The 25,752-nt window shown below is 42.5% G+C and overlaps 2 protein-coding genes across 2 annotated transcripts in view; one reads left to right on the forward strand and one right to left on the reverse strand.

The window, feature by feature from the left end:
• Positions 1-22,272, forward strand: part of SUPT16H (SPT16 homolog, facilitates chromatin remodeling subunit) — a 33,932-nt gene extending 11,660 nt beyond the window's left edge. Inside the window, exons 7-26 of the mRNA XM_040968337.1 lie at positions 579-751; positions 1,948-2,038; positions 3,806-3,879; positions 3,982-4,094; positions 6,151-6,216; positions 6,309-6,404; positions 6,483-6,598; positions 6,719-6,872; positions 7,334-7,461; positions 8,262-8,397; positions 8,496-8,622; positions 9,244-9,362; positions 12,070-12,195; positions 12,520-12,632; positions 12,877-12,952; positions 13,223-13,392; positions 17,350-17,479; positions 20,150-20,279; positions 20,398-20,475; positions 21,039-22,272. Of these exons, the coding sequence (XP_040824271.1) occupies positions 579-751; positions 1,948-2,038; positions 3,806-3,879; positions 3,982-4,094; positions 6,151-6,216; positions 6,309-6,404; positions 6,483-6,598; positions 6,719-6,872; positions 7,334-7,461; positions 8,262-8,397; positions 8,496-8,622; positions 9,244-9,362; positions 12,070-12,195; positions 12,520-12,632; positions 12,877-12,952; positions 13,223-13,392; positions 17,350-17,479; positions 20,150-20,279; positions 20,398-20,475; positions 21,039-21,184 (2,362 nt within the window). The 3' untranslated portion in view covers positions 21,185-22,272. The remainder of the gene's footprint in view (positions 1-578; positions 752-1,947; positions 2,039-3,805; positions 3,880-3,981; positions 4,095-6,150; positions 6,217-6,308; positions 6,405-6,482; positions 6,599-6,718; positions 6,873-7,333; positions 7,462-8,261; positions 8,398-8,495; positions 8,623-9,243; positions 9,363-12,069; positions 12,196-12,519; positions 12,633-12,876; positions 12,953-13,222; positions 13,393-17,349; positions 17,480-20,149; positions 20,280-20,397; positions 20,476-21,038) is intronic.
• Positions 22,273-22,454: 182 nt separating this feature from the next.
• Positions 22,455-25,752, reverse strand: part of RPGRIP1 (RPGR interacting protein 1) — a 63,308-nt gene continuing 60,010 nt past the window's right edge. Inside the window, 1 exon segment of the mRNA XM_040968336.1 lies at positions 22,455-22,647. Coding sequence (XP_040824270.1) covers positions 22,535-22,647 — 113 coding nt within the window. The 3' untranslated portion in view covers positions 22,455-22,534.

Consider the following 25,752-nt stretch of genomic DNA (forward strand, 5'->3'; position numbering starts at 1 on the left):
TCCTTACATCTGTGGGAAACTGGAAGAAACTCCTGGCTTCTAAGGCCCGGCACCACCAATGCAACACTGGGGAATGACCCAGTGGATAGCTCTTTTTGTTTCTCCTTCACTCTGTAACTGCCTTGAAACAAAAGGTGCAAAGAATTGCATTGCTCTTGTGAGTCTGAAGGGACGTTAGCCCATGATTCAGAAAGAACCAAAAGGTAAGTATTTTCTTTGCATTTTTGCTCTTTACATTTCATATATATATATATTGATTAATTTAAGAGGTTCAAGGGAGAGGCCAACAGGTCCTCCACCTGCTGGTTCACTCCAACAGTCAGGACTGTGTCAGGCCTGAGCCAGGAGCTCCATCCAGGTCTCCCTTAAGGATGAGGGGGCCAAAGCGCTTGGACCCTTATCCACTGGCTTCCCAGGCACTTTGTCAGGAAGCTGGTTTGTTTATCAAAGCAGAATTTTTATTTAGCCACAGTTTGGGAATATGGCCATGAAAGTTTTGATTATTAATTTTATGTTCTGATGATACCAAGGACTTTGGTACTTTGGGTAAGAGATACTTTTTTTCCTTTTGTCTCTAGTGACAAGAATCATATGCATTTTGGGGCCATCACTTGTGCCATGGGTATTCGCTTCAAATCTTACTGCTCCAACCTTGTTCGCACCTTGATGGTTGACCCTTCTCAGGAAGTTCAAGATAATTACAACTTTTTACTCCAGCTTCAAGAGGAGCTGCTAAAGGAATTAAGACATGGTGAGGTGTCTTAGAAAAAAAGGTTTGGAAATCTTGTAACAAAAATGTCATTAGTGTGTATGTAAGTTTGTATCCCTGAAACTGTTATCCTAAACTGACCTTGAAGCATCTAAGATTTTAGTTTTTCAAATTACTTTTCTCTCAAACATGAGTGGTCACTGTGGTTTCCCTTGGTATTTATATTTACAGAAACCGTTCTGATTTATTTTTCTCCAAATCTTCGTCCAAATCTTCATAAGAGGTCTTGGTTTTGTTTTATTGTTTTTGTTTTAAGAGGTTGAGAATTATTATCTCTACCAACAGCATCTGTGTTAATCGTAAAACAAGTAGCTACCATGAACATTAGTATAAAAATGTAATAAGTGCCATCCCTAAAAAGCAAGCAGATTACTACCTTACAGCAAAATGCCTGAATCCTCCTTGCTTGGACTCTGGTATACTTCCAGTTGATCAAATACAACATTAAGCTATTTTGATGTGGTCTGACAATAGAGAGGACCCCCTCCTGCTCCCCTGCTACAGACAGGAAAAAAAAAATTCAAACATTTGTCCATCTGCCTTCCTCTTCCTCTCAGCCCTCCCCACCCTAATCAGAGGTCCTCATGGGTGTGCTTCCCTCTCAATTATATAAGCAACATTAAAATTAAATTCTTAATTTAATTTAGGCCTGTGTATGTTGTGCAAGGTGTCCAGATGCTATTCCTTCAAGTCAGGATTAAAATATCCAGTTGGAATTCATAGCCATAGCTAATTTAACAAGGGAAAAGACCCCCTGAGGCTATCATATTTGAAATACTTCATCTTGCTACATCGTTCATAGCCTAAACCTAAAACAATAAGATTCCTCCTGGTAGTAATTCACCCATGTATCACTGAATGGTACAGGCCTGCCCCAGGTGCCTATTTTTCAAATTGTATAATAATATGATTTTGTTTATCAAACATTAAAATCGGTTCACTGATTCCAGCTAGTATTCTGCAGTCCCCCTGATTCTTTAATTCTCAAGTTGTAATTAGAAATGACTGGTATACTCTTTCTGAAATGCAAAGTTTTACTTCCTATCATCCCTGGCACTACATTTCTAACTTGTTATTTTGAGAAACACAGCTTTAGAGCACTTGATGGAGGAAAACAGTTAAAGCTTTTTTTATTTCCCTCTGAAAGATACTTTAACGTACCCTTTGTATCTTGTTAGGTGTGAAGATATGTGATGTGTATAATGCCGTCATGGATGTGGTTAAAAAGCAGAAACCAGAGCTGCTGAACAAAATTACCAAAAACCTTGGGTATGCTGTAATGTGCATTGTCACTGAGTGTTCATGACTGACAGAGACCAATCTGGGACCTGTTGATTGATTCAAACAACATTTTTGGAGACTCAGACTTAACGATTTGCCCAGCACATGATGCTGTCAGGGAAAGTGAGAAAGATTAAAGTTCTTACAGATATATGGGATAGAAATTTGTTTATAGCCTAATGCACTATTCCAGCCAAATTATAGGTGTTAACGAAAAATTACATGTTGCATTTCCTCTCAATATAACTCAGCTTACATTTGCAAATTATGTATTTTAAGATGTCCTAATAAATTTCTTTGCTTTTTTTTTTTTTTTTTTTTTAAGATTTATTTATTTGGACTAGGGACCATGGCAGATTAAGTCTCTCGTGTGATTCCAGGCAATTTGAATTCTGGCTGCTCCACTTCCTGTCCAGCTCCTTGCTACTGCACTGGAGAAAGCAGCAAAAAATAGCCCTACTGCTATGCCCCTGCATCAGCATAGAAGAATCTTCTGGTTTCTGGTTTCAAACCAGCACATCTCTGCCGTTGCAGCCACTGAGAGAGTAAACAAACTGACGGGACTTTCTTCTCTCTGGCTCTCCTATAACTTTGCCTTTCAAATAAGGAGAAAATTTTTCAAGATTTACTTATTTTTGACTGAAAGCAGAGTTACAACAAAGAATGAAAGAAAGCTGTAGCAGGAAACTGTAATTGAAAGTGGAGTAGCTGGGACCTGGACTACTGCCCTCGTGGGATGTGAGCACTGTAGGCAGTAGCTTTACTCACTGTTTCACAGAGCTGGCCCTTAAATCCATTTCTTGTACTTTTTATGTAATCCTCTTTTGCTCAAATATATTTCACCATTGAACACCCAGGAATGTTTAATCAAATGTCATGTAACAAGACATTCTGGGAGCACAATCTAGGCAATCTCGTTAGGTGGTTCTCTGATGTACAACAGGGTTTTTGTTTTGTTTTGTTTTGTTTTTTAATTGGGAACTCAGACTTACAGAGAGAAGCAGAGGCAGAGATATTCCATGTGCTGGTTCACTCCCCAAGTGGCCACAATGGCTGGAGCTAAGCCAACCTGAGACCAGGAGCTTCTTCCTCATCTCCCATGTGGGTACAGGGTCCAAAGATTGGAAATCTGGGACACAAAAAATAGGATTTTGAGTCACAACACCAGCCCAAAAGGAATTTGTTACAACAAGTTTTAGGATTTGGGTTGCCACAATTGCCTCTCGATCCAGGTATGACTGGATTACTTCTAACAGAGTCCGCAAGTTGTTAGAAAGAAAAAAAATTTAAACATGATTACATAAGCTAAAGTAAGAAAGCTTTTTTTTTTTTTTTTGGAGCCAGAGCAAGTTCCCAGGATGGGTTCATTCTCTTGGGGCCTGCAGTAGACGAGGCTGGATCAAAGCCAAAACTGGGAGCCAGGAACAGAATCCAGTTCCAGGAGCTATCACCACTGACATGCAGTGACAGGCACATGTAGTTAGGAGGCAGGACTAGACATTGAACCTAGATATTCCAGTGTAAAATGGAATGTCTTAAACCTCTGGGCTAAATGGATCCTCCTAACACAAGTTATTTTTCAAAGTAGATTTGTATAACATTAAAAGCTGAAGAATATCTTTGAGTCTTTAACTGCTAACAGGATACAAATTGCTGTAGAATGTTTGCTGATTATCTTTAAAAATTGCAATGAAAAGACTTATTTAAAGAGATCTTTTATCCTGCTGCTCACTTTTTCCTCTTGTCCCATTTTAGATTTGGAATGGGAATTGAATTTCGTGAAGGTTCTCTAGTAATCAATAGTAAAAATCAGTACAAACTGAAAAAAGGTAGGAAATAATTTGCCTTTAGCTTCATCTCCTTTGTTGTGCAGTTCTTTACCCCCTCCATCCTTTTGCAGCTACAAATTGATCTTTGTTTTGTGGTTTTAGGAATGGTTTTCAGCATCAATTTGGGATTCTCAGAACTGACTAACAAGGAGGGGAAAAAACCAGAAGAGAAAACCTATGCACTGTTCATTGGTGATACAGTACTTGTAGATGAGGTATGTTTGACTTCTTAAACCATGACTGTTCATGACTTTGAGGCACATTTTGACCCTTAGTTGTTTATTATATTGTTGAGTAATACCAAAGGGGGAAAATCCATATTGACCTAGTACAGCTGCAATAAAAATACTGTATAGGGACCGTTTTAAACCAAGGTGGTTGGGGCTGATGCAATGTCTCAATTGGCTAATCCTCCACCGCCAGCACCAGCACCAGCATTTCATTTGGGTGCTGGTTTGTCTCCAAGCTGCTCTATTTCCCATCCATCTTCCTGCTTGTAGCCTGGGAAAATAGCAGAAGATGCCCCAAAGCCATGACACCTGCAGCCACTTGGAGAGTGAACCAACGATTAGATCTTTTTGTAGATCTGCCTTTCCAGTAAAAATAAATAAATCTTTTTTAAAAAGAAAGAAAAATAAAAGCCAACCTGTTTAACAAACCTTGATAATGTTAAGGAATTGTTTCTCCTAGTGGAACTGATTTCTCATATTTTTCCATGATAGCATTAAAATGTGCAGCATTGTCCTATGGTTTATCCACTTAGCCTGTATGACTGAGTGCTTTTTAGGATATTCCAACTATGAAAACTGTCACTAAAATGTTAAGGCATTTTCACAACTTCAGCAATCCTGAGTCCATTAACCATCACTCCCCGTCTTCTTACTTTCCCTAGCTTCTTCCGGCATGGACAGTCAATAACGAAGCCACTTTTCTTCACAAAAGATTTCTTTATTTTGGAGAGTTCATGTGAACTCAAACATAGTTTGTTTATTTCTGACTCCTTTCACTTGGCAGAAACTTTTAATACTAGTAAATATTTCTGAGTTTCTAGTAAAAGGTAACCACTTCTGAGCATTAGCTCATTTTATCTTTACTGTAACCTGATGAGGTACTCTTTCAGGTTTTTCTTTTTTTGTTTTGGTTGTTCTGGTTCACTCGCCAAATGACTGTAATGATCAACTCTAGACCATGCAGAATCCAAGAGACAAGACCTCCATCTTAGTCTCTCATGTGTAGGCCAAATTTCTTGGACCATCTTATCCTGCCTTTCATGTGCACCATCAGGAAGCTGGATTGGAAGCAGAGTAGTTGGCATGCCAGTTGATATTTCGGTATGGTTTGCTTAGGTTGCAAGTGGTAGCTTAATTTGATGTACCGCACGCAGCCCACATTGAGTTGTCCTTATCCCCATGTGCAACTCAACAGCACAGTTTAGGTAATCTGCCAAATGTCACAAAGCCAGAAAGTAAGGCAAGCTTCAGTAAATCGGGAAGTATTAACCCATTTCCTCATTATTGCTCCCTAACTTTTTTTTTTTTTAATAAAATTTATTTTGACATTCTTTACATAGTTAATTAGGGTAAGAAGGTTCAAGGGCTACAGGAAAGTGGATAATACTAGTATGTTTTCCATATTGTTACCTTCATGTTTAAAGGGGGGTATTAAGGGAGAAGGCCCACCCAATTTCCCACCCTCCCCAGGTCCCGGATGTAGGGCATGCTCTGAGGTTCTTGCTCAAGTGGTTTTGATATTGCCACAGTTATGAATCGCTGTCAATCTTGCCTCTCCAAGCACTATGAGGTCTTTGAAAAATCCACTGATTGACATAGTCCATCATAGTTGAGATGGTTGGTTGCCCTGTTCTGTCTTCTGTCTTTTCTTCGTTAGTTTTTCTGAGTCCAGCATTTAGATTAGGATGATCTCCAAAGAAATTTCTTGTATGTGCTAACAAGTACAGGGCCTGGCACCGTCCATCGCTCCAATCAGCTGGTGGTTGCAATTGCTGGGTTGGTTCTATTTTCACTCCTGACTTCCACTGGAACCAATGGGTGTTGCAGTCCAGCCTGGTTCTGCCCAGCACATACTTGGCCCTCACATAAACAAGTGGGAGCTGCAGCCTAGTTGGTTGCTTCCTAACTTAATGGTTTCTAATTTGAGGCTTAGAGGATTAAAAAAATCTGTTGTCAAAGATTTTTGTTTGCAGAAGAATCGGAATGTTACTCAGTACATACTAGGTAATTCACTTATGTCTCAATGCCCTTTTTTCCCTAGGATGGCCCAGCCACTATTCTCACATCTGTTAAGAAGAAAGTGAAAAATATGGGGATTTTTCTAAAGGTAGGAAAATGATAAATTGGTATGAAAAACTTTTCATATAATAGGTAAGTTAAACTTGATTTTATTATTGTTGTGACTTTTTTTTTTCCTAGAATGAAGATGAGGAAGAAGAGGAAGAGGAGAAGGATGAAGCAGAGGACCTTTTGGGAAGAGGTTCTCGAGCAGCATTACTTACCGAGAGAACCCGAGTGAGTTTACAATTTTAAGTTGCATTGATGTTATGTCTGTCATGGTGTACATGTTCTGATCACTTGGACTTTTACTAGAATGAGATGACTGCTGAAGAGAAGCGAAGAGCACATCAGAAAGAACTGGCAGCTCAACTCAATGAAGAAGCGAAAAGGAGATTGACTGAACAGAAAGGAGAGCAGCAGATTCAGAAGTAAGAATTTACTTTGGGTACTGCACTGAGATTATATTAGATTATGTGTAACTACTGAAACTTCTCATATATATATATATATATATATATATATTTTTTTTTTTTTTTATCTAACTCCAGAGCTCGCAAATCTAATGTGTCTTATAAAAACCCATCCTTGATGCCTAAGGAACCACATATTCGAGAAATGAAGATCTATATTGATAAGAAATATGAGACTGTAATAATGCCAGTATTTGGCATTGCAACACCTTTCCATATTGCCACAATCAAGGTACTAAAACTGCATCCTATTTCATTCAGGCTGTTAAAATATTTGTCATAAATTGCTTGCCTCGTCTGTCTCAGTCTGCTATTTCACGCTGCACCTGTCTCAGTCTATGAACTTACTTACTCCTGTTCTTCATCTCCTACTTTCACTCTCGTTCCCCTTACAACCTTCATAGGAAACTAGTCTACAGATATAATTTCCTTATCTTTCTCTAAACTGTTAGTTAACTGTGGCTGTGTGAATGGTATGAAATGCTTTGAAAACTTTCTTTTGGAAAACAGACATTTGAACATTGAAAACTAGGTGTATGTATGTATGTTTTAGATTAAAATTACAAGCTAAACTCTTAGGAATAAAGGTCATTTGTAGCTTCTGATTTAATGATTGAATCCCTCTGACGGTCTAGCAAAAAAAAAAAAAAAAACACCTGTTTTATTTTTTGATGCTCTTCTTTCTTTGAACAGAACATAAGTATGTCCGTGGAAGGAGATTATACCTACTTGCGAATTAACTTCTATTGCCCAGGCAGTGCACTGGGCAGGAATGAGGGCAACATCTTTCCCAACCCTGAAGCCACTTTTGTCAAGGAAATGTAAGTCTTGAGGAAGACGACAGTCCCTGGATTGCTGCTGGTTGAAATGATCCCATTATAAATGTTTCATTCTCTTTGCTGCTTCCTTTTTCCTCATGAACAGTAGAGCCTCTCGCAGTGGCCCTTGTTTGGGATAGCTTTGGATGAGATGTACTATTTTGAGAGTAGATGCTTAACTTAGGATCACCATGAAATTATTTTATGTTTACTATTAATTTTTATTTGAAAGGCAGATTTAGATAAAAGGAGAGACAGATTTTTCTTGCCCTGGTTCACTGCCCAAATACCTACAGTGGCCACAGCTGGGCCAATACAAAGCTGAGAGCCAGAAATCTCTTCCAGATCTCCCACATGGGCACAGGAGCCCAAAGATGTGGAACATCTTCAGCTGCTTTCCAAGGCCTTTAGCAGGGAGATGGATCCGAGGTGGAACAGCCTAGACTACAACCAACACCATAGGGAATGCTAACACTGCCGGTAGAGGAAGAAGAGCCTATTGAGCCATCATGCTGGCCCTTTTTATATTCATAGTAGAATCCTCAAGTAGAAAGATATATACAACATTTGATTCTATTCCTTCATGGTATGAAATAGCATAATTTGTGGAATGGTGCACTAGAGGTGAACAGAGAATTAGCCATTAAGGTATTTCCATTTAAGGAATTTCCCAGCTAATTCTCTCACCATCCAGTGGTAAGTACTTCTCCCAAAAACATTAACCCAGTTACAAAATTTAGCTATGGGTACAGGCTACCTGGGCTGATAAACAAACTTGTGTTGATTGCTCCTTGTTTATGCAGTACCTATCGAGCTTCAAATATGAAGGCACCTGGGGAACAGACAGTGCCAGCACTGAATCTTCAGAATGCTTTCCGGATTATAAAAGAAGTACAGAAGCGTTATAAGACTCGTGAAGCAGAGGAGAAGGAGAAGGAGGTGAGCCTGAGCACAAAGCCCCTTTGTTTAAAGCTTGATGTATATTTGGAGGGACATGAAAGGATTTATGAAGATTCATGTTAATTTTCCTTTCTTAGGGCATTGTGAAACAAGATTCACTTGTGATCAATCTAAACCGGAGTAATCCCAAGCTCAAAGATCTGTACATTCGCCCTAACATTGCCCAGAAAAGAATGCAAGGCTCTCTGGAGGCCCATGTCAATGGTAGGGTGTTGTTCTTCACCTTTCTAAGATTTGTCTTTAGGTGCACAAATGTAGCGGTGACTTATGTACTCTGTGAGGAAATGCTAGAAAATTCTACTTAAAATGTTGAATGCTTGCATTTTTGGGGGGATATTGGTTACTCAATACCATGTCAATTAATTTCATAATGTTATAAGTTATTGTTGATGTTGTGTTGGGCTTTTCATTGATGGGGATGATATTCTGTCAGCTCTACCTTCAGACCAGAGATGGTCTCCCCAAGAAACCATTGAATTTATCTGGACTATAAGATGTTGGACTCTGTGCTTGGTATATGTTTGCAAAGAAAGAATCTTGCCTGAATTTGAACTGTAATACTGTGACAAGGTGGAGAATCCGTCATGGGGGAGGGAATGGGGAGGAGTTGGGGGAATCCCAGAGCCTATAAAACTGTGTCATATAATGCAACATAATTAATTTTTTTTAAAAAAATCTGCATATCAAAATGTTGAATGGCCTCAAAGGAGATGTGCAGCTGTTGACATTTCCACTGACCCTGTTAGAGCAGCTAAGGCATGAAGAAGCCTTTGCTTTGACCTAGTTATGTTGCTCAGGCTTTAGCTTCTACATTCTTTCTCCCAGGTTTCCGCTTCACATCTGTTCGAGGAGACAAAGTGGATATCCTGTACAATAACATCAAACATGCCTTGTTCCAACCCTGTGATGGAGAAATGATTATTGTCTTGCACTTTCACCTCAAGGTATTGCCTTCTTATTCAAAGTGTTTCTTCTTCTTTTTTAATTATTCATTTTTTACTAGAATGTCAGAATTACTCAAAGAGAGATAAGAGACCTTCCAGCCTCTGGTTCACTCTCAAAATGGCAGGAGTTAGGCAAGTACAAAGCTAGGAACCCAGAGCCACTTCCAAGTCTCCCAAATGGGTGCAAGAACCAAAGAACTGGTCATCTTCCACTGCTTTCTCAGGCCATCAGAGCAGCCAGGAGCAGAACCAGTATATGTGGGATTCTGGCTCCACTGTGTCAACTTAAGTGATTTTGAGCTCAAGGACAAGCGACCCAATTTTCGTTTTTTTTTTTTTTTTTTTTTAAGATTTATTTTTATTGGAAAGGCACACTTATAGATTGAAGGAGAGAGAGATTATCCACTGGTTCACTCCTCAAGTAGTCTCAATGGCTGGAACTGAGCTGATCCGAAGCCAGGAGCCAGAGCCTCTTCTGGGTCTCCCATGTGGCTGAAGGATCCCAAGGCTTTGGGCCTTCCTCTGCTGCTTTCCCAGGCCACAAGCAAGGAGCTGGAAGAGAAGCGGAGCAGCCAGAATACAAACTGGTACTGATATGGGATCCTGGGTGTCCAAGGCAAGGGTTTTAGCCACTAGGCTAGTGTGCTGAGCACAAAAATAAATAAATCTTTAAAAAACAAACCATTTGGGGCCCAGTGTGATAGCGTAGTGGTTAAAATCTGCCTTGTATGCGCCAGGATCCCATATGGTTGCTGGTTCTAATCCCAGCAGCCCCACTTCCCATCCAGCTCCCTGCCTGTGGCCTGGGAAAGCAGTCAAGGACAGCCCAAGGCCTTGGGACCCTGCACCCATGTGGGAGACCCCGAAGAGCTCCTGGCTCCTGGCTCTGGATTGGCACAGCACCGGCTATTGGGGTCACTTGGGGAGTGAACCATTGGATGGAAGATCTTCCTCTCTGTCTCTCCTCTCTGTACATCTGCCTTTCCAATAAAAGTAAATAAATCTTTTTTAAAAAAACATAAAAATTGTGATGACAAATATTAACTAGCACATAAAAGGATTAACTCTTTCAGCCCCAAAATTTAAATTGTTTATATTTTGTAAAATAGTGCTCATTTCAGACTTAATGTAAGTACTCTAGTCATTGCTTATTTTATGTCAAGTGTTGACTAAAATGTTTTTTAAAAAATTTGTAGCATTGGAGCTAGCACATAGGCCTGCACCTTTAATGCCGTCATTCCATATGGGCACTGGTTCATATCCTGGCTGCTCAAATTCCCGTTCAGCTGCTTCCTAGTGGTTTGTAAAAGCAGCAAAGAATGATGCATCTTTGGGCTGCTGCACCTGCATGGGAGAGCCTTAACAAACTCTTTGCTCCCCACTTCAAACCAACCAACTTTGGCCCTTGTTGGCCATTTATGGAGTAATCAACATACAAAACCTCTCTCCTTCTGTCTATATAAATCTGCCCTTTTTTTTTTTAAGATTTATTTTTATTATTTTTATTGGAAAAGCAGATATACAGAGAGGAGAGACAGAGAGGAAGATCTTCCATCCGATGATTCACTCCCCAAGTGAGCGCAACGGCTGATACTATGCCGATCCGAAGCCAGGAGCCTCTTCCGGGTCTCCCACGCGGGTGCAGGGTCCCAAAGCTTTGGGCCGTCCTCGACTGCTTTCCTGGGCCACAGGCAGGGAGCTGGAAGGGAAGCGAGGCTGCTGGGATAGAACCGGCGCCCATATGAGATCCCGGGCATCAAGGCAAGGACCTTAACCACTTGAGCCACTGCGCCGGGCCCCTAAATCTGCCTTTTACTTAAAAAAATAGTTGTCTTACTTTTTAAATCTTCAGTAAAGATTGATTGTGTTGTACATGCAGATGTTGCTAAGTCCTGCTTTAGTATGCTAGATACATAATTACCAAAAGAAATTTGGGTCCAGCACAGTGAGCCACAGGCCAGTCCTCCAACCTGTAGCTCCAGCATCCCAAAGGAACACAAGTTTGTGACCTTGCTGATGCACTTCCAATCCAGCTCTCTGCCTAAGGGCTGGGAAAACAGCAGAGGATGGCCCAAGGTCTTGGGCTCCTGCACCCACATGGGAGGCCTGGAAGAAGCTCCTGCAGTTGAACTCAGCTCCAGCCATTTTAGGCATTTGGGAAGTGAATCAATAAATGAAAGATGTATTTCTGTATCTTTCCTCTCTCTCTGAAATCTGCCCTTCAAATAAAAATAAATGAATCTGAAAAACATACACATAAAAGGACCTCTCCAAGTTCTGTTTTTATGTTTTATTTCTTGTATTCTTTCAGTGTGGCCTTGAGTGGCCTAAATCTTCTGACTTCTTTTTTTTTTTTTTAAGATTTATTTATTTTATTGGAAAGGCAGATGTACAGAGAGGAAGAGAGACAGAGAGGAAGATCTTCCATCCAATGGTTCATTCCCCAAGTGACCCCAATGGCCGGTGCTGTGCCGATCCAGAGCCAGGAGCTCTTCGGGGTCTACCACATGGGTGCAGGGTCCCAAGGTTTTCGGTCATCCTCGACTGCTTTCCCAGGCCACAAGCAGGGAGCTACATGGGAAGTGGAGCTGCCAGGATTAGAACCAGCACCAATATGGGATCCCGGGCATTCAAGGCGAGGATCTTAACCATTTATGCTATCATGCTGATCCCAAATCTTCTGACTTCTTATGCTTTATGCCATCAGAATGCCATCATGTTTGGGAAGAAGCGGCACACAGATGTTCAGTTCTACACGGAAGTGGGAGAGATCACCACAGACCTGGGGAAACATCAGCATATGCATGACCGGGATGACCTCTACGCTGAGCAAGTACTTAGAATTCAGTACTATATTTGCGGCATAGTGAGTTAAGATGATGTATAAATAAGAGATCAGGAATTAGATTTTGCAAACAACCCCTGAATTTCTGCAGCATGATTTATGTGTATTTTGATATGGTATGATACAGTTGCTTCTATGGAAGCGTCTGGTTGTTGACTTAACGCTATAGTTAGTGGTATAGTGACTTTAAACAGCGTGTGCATCGGAATGTCTTGGGGGTATTTCAGAATGGAAAAGCATTTCCAACTTTCTGAGGTGACACACCATTAACAAGGAATGGGATGACTGTAGTTAATATTGTTTCCTCTATAGATGGAGCGAGAAATGAGGCACAAACTGAAGACAGCTTTTAAAAATTTTATTGAGAAAGTAGAGGCTCTAACAAAAGAGGAACTGGAATTCGAAGTGCCTTTTAGAGATTTGGGGTAAGGTATCTTATCTTTTTGGCCAATTTACTGGTCTGCCTTTATATTTTTCCTTTAATAGTAATGTAATACAACCTATTGTGCTTCTTCCTTGGGACTATCCTTAGAGGTACCAGTGTCCCCTAGAAAATGGTTAAGGGTGTGAGTTGAATGAATAAGCTGAAGAGACTCGCCTGCACATGATTCTCCAGAGAGCACAAAGAGACGCTTGTTTTGTGATCTGAGTCTCTCTTCTTCCTTTCAGATTTAACGGCGCTCCCTATCGGAGTACCTGCCTCCTCCAGCCCACTAGCAGTGCGCTGGTAAATGCTACAGAATGGGTGAGCGTTTCTTGCCTTCTCAAAAGTAAGAAAATTGTTAAAAGAAAGCAAATGGATTGGTTTTTGCTCCTAATCCACTTCTTTACACCTTTTTCTTCAGAGAAAATTTTGTAATCCTATAGATGATTTTACTTTGCCTTAGTCTCTCTTTTTTTTTTTTTTTAAAGCCCTCATAAACAGCTTAGTTTTGCTTTGTATGATATTTTGGATGCTTGAATATACTTTGGGGTTAATAATTATATAACAAGTATCCTATTTTTTCCCTGGCAGCCCCCTTTTGTGGTGACATTGGATGAAGTGGAGCTGATCCACTTTGAACGTGTTCAGTTCCATTTGAAGAACTTTGATATGGTAATAGTTTATAAGGATTATAGCAAGAAAGTGACTATGATTAACGCCATTCCTGTAGCCTCTTTGGATCCCATCAAGGAATGGCTGAAGTAAGTAAATCTGCCAACAGTCTCCTTTCCACCTCAGGAGCTGTATAGGATTTTAGACTGCTTTGTTACACGTGAAGGCTGTTGCTTGCAGAGCAGGAGCACAGACACCGTGGCTAGCAGGTTAGGCAGCTGCTTGGCTTTTGAGTTGGTTTCCTGCCACCTGCTGGGGATGTCTACACAGTTCCTGGCTCCTAACTTTGGCCTGGGCCTACTGTTGCAAACACTTAAGGAACGGAAAATCTTTCTCTCTAGTCTGTTGCTTTTGTCTTGTAGATAAAGGGGGGAGGGAGAGGATAATGATAATACTTAAGTTGAGTTGACATTTGGGTTGCTATAAACCAGTATTTGAAAATAATTTACTTATGTAAAATGATGGCTTTTTTTTTTTTTTTAAGATTTATTTACTTTTATTTGAAAGGCAGATTTTAAAGAGAGAGAGACCACTGCAAGGTACATCAGTGTATCTGTGCGGGAATGTTGCATCCACTGGGACTCTCCCCAAATGGCAGGAAAGGCTGGAGCTGAGCTGATCAAAGCCAAGAGCTTCTTCTGGGTCTCACGCAGGTGCAGGCTCCCAAGGCTTTGGGTCACTGCTGCTTTCCCAGGATGCAGGCTGGGAGCTGGGTGGGAAATGTAGTAGCTGAGACACAGACTATTGCCCATGTGGGCTCTAGGCTCACTGCAAGGTGAAGATCAGTCAAGCCATCATACCCATCTCCTAGTTAACTTTTTATTGGAAGATGAGGAAGAAATTTTTTTCTTTCTTTCTTTTTTTTTTTTAAGGATTTATTTATTTTTATTCCAAAGTCCTGGCTTTAGATTGGCTCAACTCTGGCTGTTATAGCCACTGGGGAATGAATCGTTGGACAAAAGAAACAAAAAGAAATTCCTTGAACCCCCTATCAGCAGTACCCTTCCTTTGATTCCATTGCTGATTTCTGTCACTGTATTTCGCCTCGATTCAAATTTTGCATAACTAGTATTATACACTATATGTGATTTTTAAATCTTGCATTCTTCACTGAATACTTTTTAACTCTGTCTAGGTTGTCTGATTAGTACTAGTAGTAGTTTCTTGTATGTCTATTCCATCCTTTATTTATTCCAGTTGGTGGTTATTTCCACCTGGAGGTTGTTATGAATTGCTGCTGTAAGCACTAATGCCAGCCTTGCAGATGTATCATTGTTTCATACATTACATTACTGGAAGTGATACACTAAGCCTTTGTTGAGTTGTCATATCTGTTTCCATGATTTTTGATTTTTTGTTTGTTTGTTTGTTTTAAGATTGATTTGTTAGGAAGGCAGACTTAGAGAAGGAAGGAAAGAGAAAGAGAGATCTTGAATCTGCTAGTTCACTCTGAATGGTTGCGACAACCAGAGCTTCTTCCTGGTCTCCCATGTGGGAGCAGGGCTCCAAGTCCTTGCGCCATCCTCTACTGCTTTTCCAGTCGCATTAGCAGGGAGCTGCATCATGTTTTGTGATTTCAGTGTTGAGATAATGCTGTCCTCATTGTTACCTTTTCATTTTTCTTTACTTAATAGCTTATGCTTAGCTACTGTGTGTGTCTTATTTCCATTTTGGCTCTCTGGGCAAGATTTTCTTATTGGAATGTTTCTCATGATTTTCATTTTTTAAAAAAAGATTTACATATTTTTATTGGGAACGCAGATACACTGAGAGAAGGAAATAGGGAAGAAGATCTTCCGTCCGATGATTCACTCCCCAAGTGAGCGCAACGGCCAGTGCTATGCTGTGCCGGTCCGAAGCCAGGAGCCTCTTCCGGGTCTCCCACGTGGGTGCAGGGTCCCAAAGCTTTGGGTTGTCCTCAACTGCTTTCCCAGGCCACAAGTAGGGAGCTGGATGGGAAGTGGAGGAAGCAGCTGGGACACAGACCAGTGCCCACGTGGGATCCTGGCGCATGCAAGGACATTAGCCACTAGGCTACTACACCAGGCCCAAGCCAGGAGTTTCTTATGAGTCTCATATGAGCGCAGAATTCCCAAGTACTTGGGCCATCCTCTGCTGGCATGTACGTATCACAAGTACCACACGTGTTGCCACCACCAGTAACAGGGACCCAAGTACTGCCTCCTAGGGTTTGTATGAGCAACATGCTTGATTACAGAGTGGAACTGGGCCTGGGAACTTTGAAATGGGATTTAGGAATCCATGGTGCAATTTTTTGTTTATTCTGCTTGATATTCATTAAACATCTTCAATGGGAGGAGTCTTGGAATGAATGACACAGGAAACTGGAACCAGCAGCGGAAGGCAAGAATCAGCCCAGTGGTCTCTGGAAGGGGCACAGGCACCTTGACCGCCAGGCTAAAGCCCCCTCCTTGGCGCATCTTTTTTGAACGTCTTGTGCCAGTTTCTTCTGTCAACTTTGTATTTATGGACTTAGTAATTTATGGACTTCATTCTGTACCTGCCAATTTGTGGTCAGTTGCCAAATACAGTGTGTGACACTGCATTGTTTTTAGATCTTTTGTTTGCTTTTTGGATTTATTTACTTATTTCAAAGCTAGCATTGTAAGAGGAGGGCAGGGCCAGGTGCGATAGCCTAGTGGCTAAATCCCTTACCTTGCACGCGTGAGATCCTATATGGGTGCCGGCTCTAATCCTGATATTCCACACTTCCCACCCAGCTCCCTGCCTGTGGCCTGGGAAGGCAATTGAGGACAGCACCTGCATGGGAGACCCGGAAGAAGCTCCTGGCTCTCAGCTTCAGATTGGCTCAACTCCAGCCATGGTGGTCACTTGGAGAGTAAACCAGCAGATGGAAGAGCTTTCTCTCCATTTGCTTCTCTTAGTATATCTGCCTTTACAATAAAAATAAATAAATCTTTAAAAAAAAAAAAAAGGATGGAAAGCAGAAAGCTTTCATCTCGTGGGTCACTCCCCAGATGGCTGCAAACAGCTGGGCCAGGCTGAAACCACGAGCTTTAACTGTTTTGCTCACAAAGGCAGGGACCCAAGCACTCAAAAGCATCTTCTGCTAGTGCACAAGTGAATTAGCCAGAACTTGAAACAGTACCTATATGAGGTGCTGGTGTCACAGGCTGTGGGTTTGCCCACAGTATCTCAGTGCCTGCTATGCCGTAATGTTGAATTCCCTGTTTTGTGATATTCTGTTATATCTTTTTGGATGTTATTCTGGGATACACTCAGTTATTTGGTAGTCTTGGATTCCTAAAGACTTGTTTGGAAATGTCATTCATACAGACTTGGAACCGGCTTTGGTTGATTGGCTTCACTCTGCGCACTCCTCTAGCCTGTATCCTTGTGAAGGATTTTCACCGAAGCTGGTGGGACCAGGAATTATTTCTAGTTCTGTGGCATTGATCGTAGAGATCCAGATCACTGCCTTCTCTGTCCAACCCCGCCTCTTCTGAATACCAAGTCCTTATTTAGTCTAGCAGCCTGGAAGCTGGGGCAGTTCTTTAAAAAAACCTTATTTGCTTCTATCAGCAGACATGAATAAGAAAAATCCATTTGAGAATAGTCTAAATATAGGGTGCTTAATGAATCAAAAAAAAAAATGGGCCATAGGGCAGCAGTGGAAGCTTGAGGCAGGAAGTTGGGGCCTGTGAAGATTATAGCTGTTTCGTAACTGTAGTTATCAAGAGTCACAGATGATATTTTGAGTTGCAACTACTTGGCAGGCAGTTAAAGGGAAAATGAAATATGGGTGATGAGTAGGAGAGATGACTAAGTGAAAAGCAGGGAAACTGCTCCTTAAGGGAACATTTGGAAGAGGGGTGAGGGTTAATGTCCTGGGAGGGTAGCAGCAGCTGGGGCTTGCTCCAGAGGCATGATGCACAAACTGTCTGCTTGAAGGTACCCACATTTAGGAAAGGGTTCTCTGTTCCACAACGATACTAATGACTTAAATGGATACAGAACCTTCTCAGAAAACACACAAGAGTTTTGACTTTGTTATATCTTTGCAGTTCCTGTGACCTAAAGTATACAGAAGGAGTACAGTCCCTCAACTGGACTAAAATCATGAAGACCATTGTTGATGATCCCGAGGGCTTCTTTGAACAAGGTGGCTGGTCTTTCCTGGAGCCAGAGGGTGAGGTGCGTGAGTGTGGGGTTTCTGTCCTGGCATACAGTGTTGCCTGCTATTATTTGGACACTTAGTAGAAAGGTATATTAATACACGAAGCTCCAGACCTGTAGGGAGAAACTCAGCACAACTTGGTATTATTGCTTCCATATGTTACTTTTATAGGTCTGTGATACATTGAGCATTGGTAACCATTTTGTTGAAATGACAAAAGCTGTTCCTGGATGAGTTTATCACTATTGGAGAATTTTTCAAAGCATTTTACAACAGAATTTTTTGTAAAATAGTAAACCCCCCCCATATTTGGATAATGTGTTATTACAAAAAGTCTTATTACCTTCCTTGCATAAGGAAAGATGAACATCATTGGGCCTGGAGCGGTGGCCTAGCACCTAAAGTCCTCCCCTTGAACGCACCAGGATCCCATATGGGCGTCGGTTCTAATCCCGGCAGCCCTGCTTCCCATCCAGCTCCCTGCTTGAGGCCTGGGAAAGCAGTAAAAGACAGCCCAAAGCCTTTGGACCCTGCACCCTCGTGGGAGACCTAGAAGAACTTCCTGGCTCCTGGCTTTGGATTGGCATAGTGCTGGCTATTGCGGTCACTTGCAGAGTGAATCATCTGATGGAGGATCTTCCTCTCTGTCTCCTCCTCTCTGTATATCTGACTTTGCAATAACATAAAATAAATCTTTTTTAAAAGAAAGATGAACAGGTTGTGGGCAGACCTGTCCACCGCAGAGGCCTGTGCAGCAGAGTGTAGACCCCTTCATGTACTGTACACCTGATACTGTAAACACGCTGTAATAATAACGTCTCACACGGAAATGAGAGAACGCTGGGTCAGCAGCAAGCTGTAGGTTTTGTTTTTTTTTTTTAAGATTTATTTTTATTATTTTGTTATTGGAAAGGCGGATGTACAGAGGAGAGACAGAGAGGAAGATCTTCCATCCGATGATTCACTCCCCAAGTGAGCGCAACAGGTCGATACTACGCCGATCCAAAGCCAGGAGCCTCTTCCGGGTCTCCCACGCGGGTGCAGGTTCCCAAAGCTTTGGGCCGTCCTCGACTGCTTTCCCAGCCACAGGCAGGGAGCTGGAAGGGAAGCGAGGCTGCCGGGATTAGAACCGGCGCCCATATGGGATCCCGGGCGTGCAAGGCGAGGACCTTTAACCACTTGCGCCACCGCGCCGGGCCCCAAGCTGTAGTTTTTAAAAATGTTTTTAGTTAAATGTTGAGGAGAAAAAAAAAAGGCTTTTCCCCCAAAGTATCATGTGTGAACCTACAACACCCTGACATATCTCTCTCCTCCTCGATTGTATGAATAACCCCAAGATCACCTCTTAGAACTGGTTTTAACCTTTAGCTGCAGCGGCCACGCTGCCACGTGTGTATATATATGACATTGTACATTGCACATACCCTTGGATCCCCGCAGGTTGGTCCCTCTCCCACCTACCCCTTTCTAGTATGACGAGTTAACAAGTTGGTGACCTGCACAAAGCGAGACACAGCTATTTAATCTCTTGCCAGACATTGCCCCTCGTGGCGCGATGCTGTACAGGTCTCTGTAAAAAGTCCTTGCTGTCTCAGCAGCCAATCAACTTATAGTTTATTATTTTCTGGGTTTTTGTTTTGTTTTCTTTCTAATCGAAGTGTGAAAAAGTTCTAGGTTCAGTTGAAGTTCCTGATGAAGAAACACAATTGAGATTTTTCAGTGATAAAATCTGCATATTTGTATTTCAACAATGTAGCTAAAACTAAATTCCTCCTTTTTTCCTTTTTTGGCTTAATGAATATCATTTATTCAGTATGAAATCTTTATACTATATGTTCCACGTGTTAAGAATAAATGTACATTAAATCTTGGTAAAAAAAAAAAAAAGGAAAGATGAACTTTTTTTCAAATGTTTTTTGTTTGTTTTTGCATCTTTTTGTTTGTTTTTTTGTTTTGTTTGTATTTGAAAATCAGTTTATAGAGACAATGAGAGACAGAGATATCTTCCATCAGCTTGTGCATTGCAAATAGCCACAGCAGCCAGAGCCAAGTGGGTATGAAGCCCGGGATGAGAGCTTCTTCCAGGTCTCCATGTGGGAACACCCCTAGCCTCGGGCCATCCTCCAGTGCTTTCCCAGTTTATAAGCAGGGAGCTGAATCAGAAGTAGAGTAGCTGAGCCACAAACAGCACCCAGATAAGATGCTGGCCCCACGGGCAGATGATTAGCCTGATAGACCGACCCCTGCACTGGCCGCTACTGAATCGTTCAGAAATGTTTTATGTTTCAGATAACTACCCCTTAGCAATCATTTGTTTTGTAAGATTTACTTATTGAAAGCACAATGACAGAACGAGAGAGCTTCCATCTACTGGCTCACTAAAGCTGACTGCAACAACCAGATCTCAGCTATCCTGGTCTCTTGCATGGGTGGCAGGAACCCAAGCACTTGGGCCATCTGCCACTGCTTTCACACAGTGCATTACCAAGACATTCCAAACTGGGCTGCCAGCATTGCAAGAATTGGCCTAACCCATTGCACCATGCCAGCACAGTAATCTAAAATACATTTTGAGCACGTGGGTTTTATGGTTTCTGTCTGTAATACTGAGTTGATTAACTTCCTGAAACAATAATGTAAGGAACAATAAATCAGTAAATAGCACTGTGTTGTTTGTAACTCTTTAGGGAAGTGATGCTGAGGAAGGAGATTCAGAATCTGAAATTGAAGATGAGACTTTTAATCCTTCCGAGGATGACTATGAGGAGGAGGAGGAGGACAGTGACGAAGATTACTCATCAGAGGCTGAAGAATCAGGTTCGTCATTATACAGGAAGTTTGTACTGACTTTCTTATCTAATGTTATTTCTAGAAACTAAAAGAACTGTGCTATTCCATTCTATACTATAATGGCTAAAGCTTAATTTGATTGCAGATTATTCTAAGGAGTCACTGGGCAGTGAAGAGGAGAGCGGAAAGGATTGGGATGAACTGGAGGAAGAAGCTCGAAAAGGTTTGTTGTTGCTGTCTATTCATTTTACAAAATGTAAGTTAACAGATGAGAGCAGCCATCGTCACAGCACAACAAATTAAGCCACTGCCTGCAAGGTCAGCAGCTCCTGTGAGCAGCAGTGTGTACGGGTCGCTCCGCTTCCATTCTGGTTCCTGCAAATGCACCTTGGAAAGCAGCCAAAAGGGCCAGGTCCGATGGGAGGCCAAGATGGAGTTGTGGGCTCATGGCTTTGGCTTAGTCCAGCCCTAGCAATTTGGGTAGTAATAAATGAAAATGAAAAAATATCTCGCTCTCCTTCCTTTCAGAATTTTTTAAATTACCGACTCTGTCCTAAGCATTACTGTATCTAATTTGTGTGTAGGTTGCCATTTTTAACCCGTAATTCTTCCTTTCATAAACTAACCAAGGCTCAGAAAGCTGAAGAAGTTAAGGTGGTCACACAGCTAGTAAGTGCCCGAGTATAGGTTAAAAGTTAGTGTGACTCCAGGTTACCTTCCCCTGTGTCATGTGGTTCTGTATAGCTGTGCTAACATGGGTGACTAAGCATGCTTTCTTCTGTTTAGCGGACCGTGAGAGTCGTTACGAGGAAGAAGAGGAACAGAGTCGAAGTATGAGCCGGAAGAGGAAGGCTTCTGTACACAGTTCAGGCCGAGGCTCTAACCGTGGTTCCAGACAAAGCTCTGCACCCCCAAAGAAAAAGAGGAAGTAACACTTCTGAACTTTGGTCTTCAGCTCCATTTTTCCTTCATCCAACCCCTGAAAGTTTTACACGACATAGAAGCTGTATTTTTCCTTTTGTTTCCTTTAAAGCTCTGCCATTTGTGTTTATGGGTTTAGGGGGCCATTTGTGTGGACCAATCTACCTGGGGAATTCCAGGCCCTCCAGGACATGGACCAGTGGCCCCATGCAGATGGCAGGGGAGGCGGTGAAGAAGGACGGAGACTCATGTTAATAGTGCTCCATTCCTCTTCCTGTCGCCCTCTGTCAGGACATCGATGGCTTCTGACATCTTACTCTTGGTGTCTCAAAGCTGTTTCCAAGAAAATGGTACCTGTACCATGGTCTTGACCAGCAGATTCAGTCCTTCATCTTATGCTAAGACCTTCCTCATGTCTCTCTAAGTTCCATCATTGCAATAATCAAGAAAAGGTTCTTAGAATTTGCTAATGATGGGATAAATCATGCAACTTGAGCTAGCAAGGCAGATTGGGCTGGTGCCTTCATCTGAATTCTGCTTTCTTGCCTCGTACGGATTTTGAGGTGTTTCTGCTGACTTAGAAGCAGTGACACTCCCTAGCTCAGTTATTTCTCCCTTTACATTCATACCTGCTGCCACAATAGAAGGCAGGATTACCACTATCACTTCTGATAGATATATCTAAGGATGAAAAGTTGTGCCTCGTACACTGCTTCCAGCGGAATCTAGAAGGAGGCCCAAAGGAATCCACCTTTAGGTTTGCCTAGAATGCCCTAGCAAGAGAGGAAAGGAAGGGAGGCCACATCTTGAACGCAGCTTCTCGTCACTGCTGCTCCTTACACTTACCTGTCCTGTATTTATCAGTTTCTGTTGTGACCAGCTTTTTAATATTGGGGGAGTTTATCTTGCCATCCCTGCCTCCTGATTCTCTGCACCTACCCGTCCCACTGCAGTTCTTTCTGTATTCTGTGACTTTTAAGAGAGCGGGGGAGGGATCATGGATTTTATGTTTGTTTATTTTTTTTCTCCTTAGCAGTAGGACTTGATATTTCAATTTTGGAAGAACTAAAAGAAATAAACTGTGGGGTTTTTTGTTGTTGCTTTGTTTTTGTAAATTCACTCTTTGTGACTATTCTTTTTGCAATTCCTTAAAGTAAGCCTGCTTTTTTTGCCTGGTGAACAATAAGATGTTGGAGAAAATGTCCTCATCAGCTAGTGTCCCCAAAGTACTTTCACCTTCAGATTGGGAGCTAGTAAGGACACCACAGTAAGCCAGATTAATGGTATAGCAAGTTACTTTATAAGAGATTTTTTCTTACTATGGTTCCCTCAGATTTTAGAATGGAATAGCTTCTCTTCCTTCATGAAAACAAATCTTCACTCATCTCCTTGTAAATAGCATGGAGGGCAGCAGCTGCTTGAAGGGAAACCTTCAGCCTTCCTATCGGGGTAGCCTTGTCTTCAGAGCTGACAACTGTTGAGAAAGGGGGAAAAAGTGTCAGGCCGAATTATCATTTCATTAAACACTTCACAGTCTGGTGCCATGTTAGGAGCTGGGAATGCTCCTTTCATAAGGAACCTCAGCCTGAAGGAGGAGGAAGAGTGATGGCGACACAGCATGCAGGTGTAATGGAAACCCCAGGTGCACAGGGAACTAAAACTAAGCACCTAAGCTAGAAGAGGGTTCCGGGAGTCTGAATGAGCTAAGTCTTAGAAAAGCAACTTTCATACTAAGCATGTGCCAGGACAGAAATGAGGATACACAATAACAGGTCCAAAGGGCCTTCAAGTCCTCCAAGCGGTGACAAAGAGAAACAGATCTTGCTTCTGCTGGCCACTCCGCAGACTGCTCCAAAGCCATGGGTAGGCCAGATTGAGGCTAGGAGCTCCGTCCAAGTCTCCCACAAAGGGACGGGCCCAAGTACGTGAGCTGTCTCTTGCTTTCCCAGACATAAGCAGGGAAGGTAAATCGGAAGCAGAACAAGCAAGACCTGAACTGGTGTTTTGCTGTGGGGTGTTTGCAGGCAAGGGCTTGACCCACTGTACCACAAGGCCAAATTGAGCACTTTAGCTGTAACTAATGGCCAGTTTCCATCTATCTAGAAAGATGAGACTATTTGAATAAGACAAATAGACCTCTTATGATGCAGTAATTGGGGACAGAGAAGAAATGCAAGGATTTCAGATATCTGATTTAACACTAAGGAGCCAACAGTAAAAAGGTTTATTAAATGTGTGGCAGCACTTCCATCCCTGACTGTGCCACTTCTGATCCAGCTCCCTAACTGCCTTTCAAATAATTTTGTTTCTGATTTTTTTTTTTTGAAGGCAAATTTTACAGAGGAAGGAGAGCAAGAGGTCTTCCTTCCCCAGGTTCACTCAGTCACTGGAGCTGAGCTGGTCCAAAGCCAGGAGCCTCCTTCAGGTTTCCCACTTGGGTGGGAACTTGACCCATCCTCCACTGCTCTCCCAGGCCCAAATCTGGGAGCCTGATCTGAAGTTGAGCAGCTGGGACATAAACTGGTTCCCATGGGGGTGCCAACACCTCAAAACAATGTTTTTGTTTTTGGGGGGGGTTGTTTATTAAATTTAAAAATGGCAGTTTAATAAGTCAGTGTTGGTAAAGAAAAGGAATCAAGGATGAGCATTCTAATTTTTCTCATAAAATGCTTGGAAGAGAAAGGATACTATTACAGCCAGTGAGGTGCCAAGGGGGACACAGCTCATAATGGCAAGTACCACTGTATTCTGTATAAAAAAATGGAATTGGGCCCAGCACAATAGCCTAGCAGTTAAAGTCCTCACCTTGCACAGGCTGGGATCCCATATGGACACCAGTTCTAATCTTGGCAACCCCACTTGCCATCCAGCTCCCTGCTTGTGGCCTGGGAAAGCAGTCTAGAATGGCCCAAGGCCTTGGGACCCTGCACCCATGTGGGAGACCTAGAAGTTCCTGGTTCCTGGCTTTAGGTCAACACAGCTCCAGCTGTTGCAGCAACTTAGGGAGTGAATCAGCAAATTGAAGTTCTTCCTCTCTATATCTACCTTGCCAACAAAAATCAGTCTTAAAGAATAAAAACACCCCAAGAGGCATAGGGAGCCTCAGTGTCCTGAGAACACTTTAGGAAAGCGTGATGGTGCAGACCTATGGGACCATCAACATCAGCTAAAGAAGCTGTTAAAGATTTCTTTTTCTTCCGTCTGATGATCCACTCCCCAAGTGACCGCAATGGCTGGAGCTTCGCCAATCTGAAACCTGGAGTTCTTCCAGGTCTCCCTCGGTGCAGGGTCCCAAGGCCTTGGGCCGTCCTTCCCACGCCACAAATGGAACCTGGATGGGAAGCGGGGCCCATATGGAATCCCAACATGTTCAAGGTGAGGACTCAAGCCCCTAAGCCACTGCGCTGGGCCAAAGAGCTGGATTTTTAAATGGTAAGAAAAAAGGAAACTATTAGGGTCAAAAGACTTTAAAATTGGACTTAGGAGGCCTGGCGTGTGTGTTTAGCACCTAAAGTCCTTGCGGTGCACACGCCAAGATCTCATATTGGTGCCAGTTTGTAGCCCGCATGGGAGACCTGGAAGAAGTTTTCGGCTCCTAGCTTCAAATCAGCTCAGCTCCAGCCACTGGCTGCTTGAGTGAAGCAGCAAGTGCAAGATCTGTCCTTCTCTGTATGTATGACTTTCCAATAAAATAAATAAATCTTGAAAAAAATTCAGACCCGGGGCTGTCATTGTGGCCAACAAAGCTGGCACCCCACGTGACTGCCTTTTCAAGGCCCTGCAAATGCACCTAGGAAAGTGGTGGGGCTTGGCCCAAGTCTTAGCTCCCCTGCCACCTGTATGAGAAACCAGAATGAGGCTCCTGGCTTTGACCTGACCCAACTCTGGCTATTGCAGCCAAATGGGAAGTAAATCAACAGAAAATGTGTGTGACCATGCCTTTCAAATAAATTTAAAATCAAACACCACTGCTCAAATATTGATGACTGGGGGAAAAAACCTGAACATTGGAGAAAGGTATCCACGTTAAAATCTCACTTAGGAGATTTTAACTCAAATCCCATGTTGAGTGCCTGGTCCCACTCTAGCTGCCTTGTTACTGGTGCACCCTGGGAGGCAGAAGACAACGCTGAAGGAGTCAGATCCCTGCCAGGCACATGAGCCCTGGCTGGACTTCTGGCTGCTGACTTGAGCATCGCTCGGCTCTGACTTGGAAGCATTTGAGGAGTGGAAGGTGGGAGGGTCTGTCACCTTGCCTTTCAAATATATTTAATATTTACCATTTTCTTAGAAACTTATCCTTTTTTTTTTTAATGATTTATTGTTATCGGAATGGCATGTTTACAGAGAAAAGGTGAGACAAAGATCCCGTCAGCTGGTTCACTCCCCAAGTAGTGGCAAAGGCCAGAGCTAAGCTGATCTGAAGCCATGAACCAGGAGCTTCTTCCACATCTTCCACATGGGTGCAGGATCCCATGGCCTTGGGCCATCCTCGACTGCTTCCGCAGGCCACAGGCAGGGAGCTGGATGGGAATGGGGCAGTCGGGAGACCAGTTAGCACCCATATAGGATCCTGGCA

This window comes from Ochotona curzoniae, unplaced genomic scaffold (assembly GCF_017591425.1).
Source record: "Ochotona curzoniae isolate NIBS_2020 unplaced genomic scaffold, NIBS_Ocur_1.0 scaffold_4701, whole genome shotgun sequence".
Taxonomy (NCBI): Eukaryota; Metazoa; Chordata; class Mammalia; order Lagomorpha; family Ochotonidae; genus Ochotona; species Ochotona curzoniae.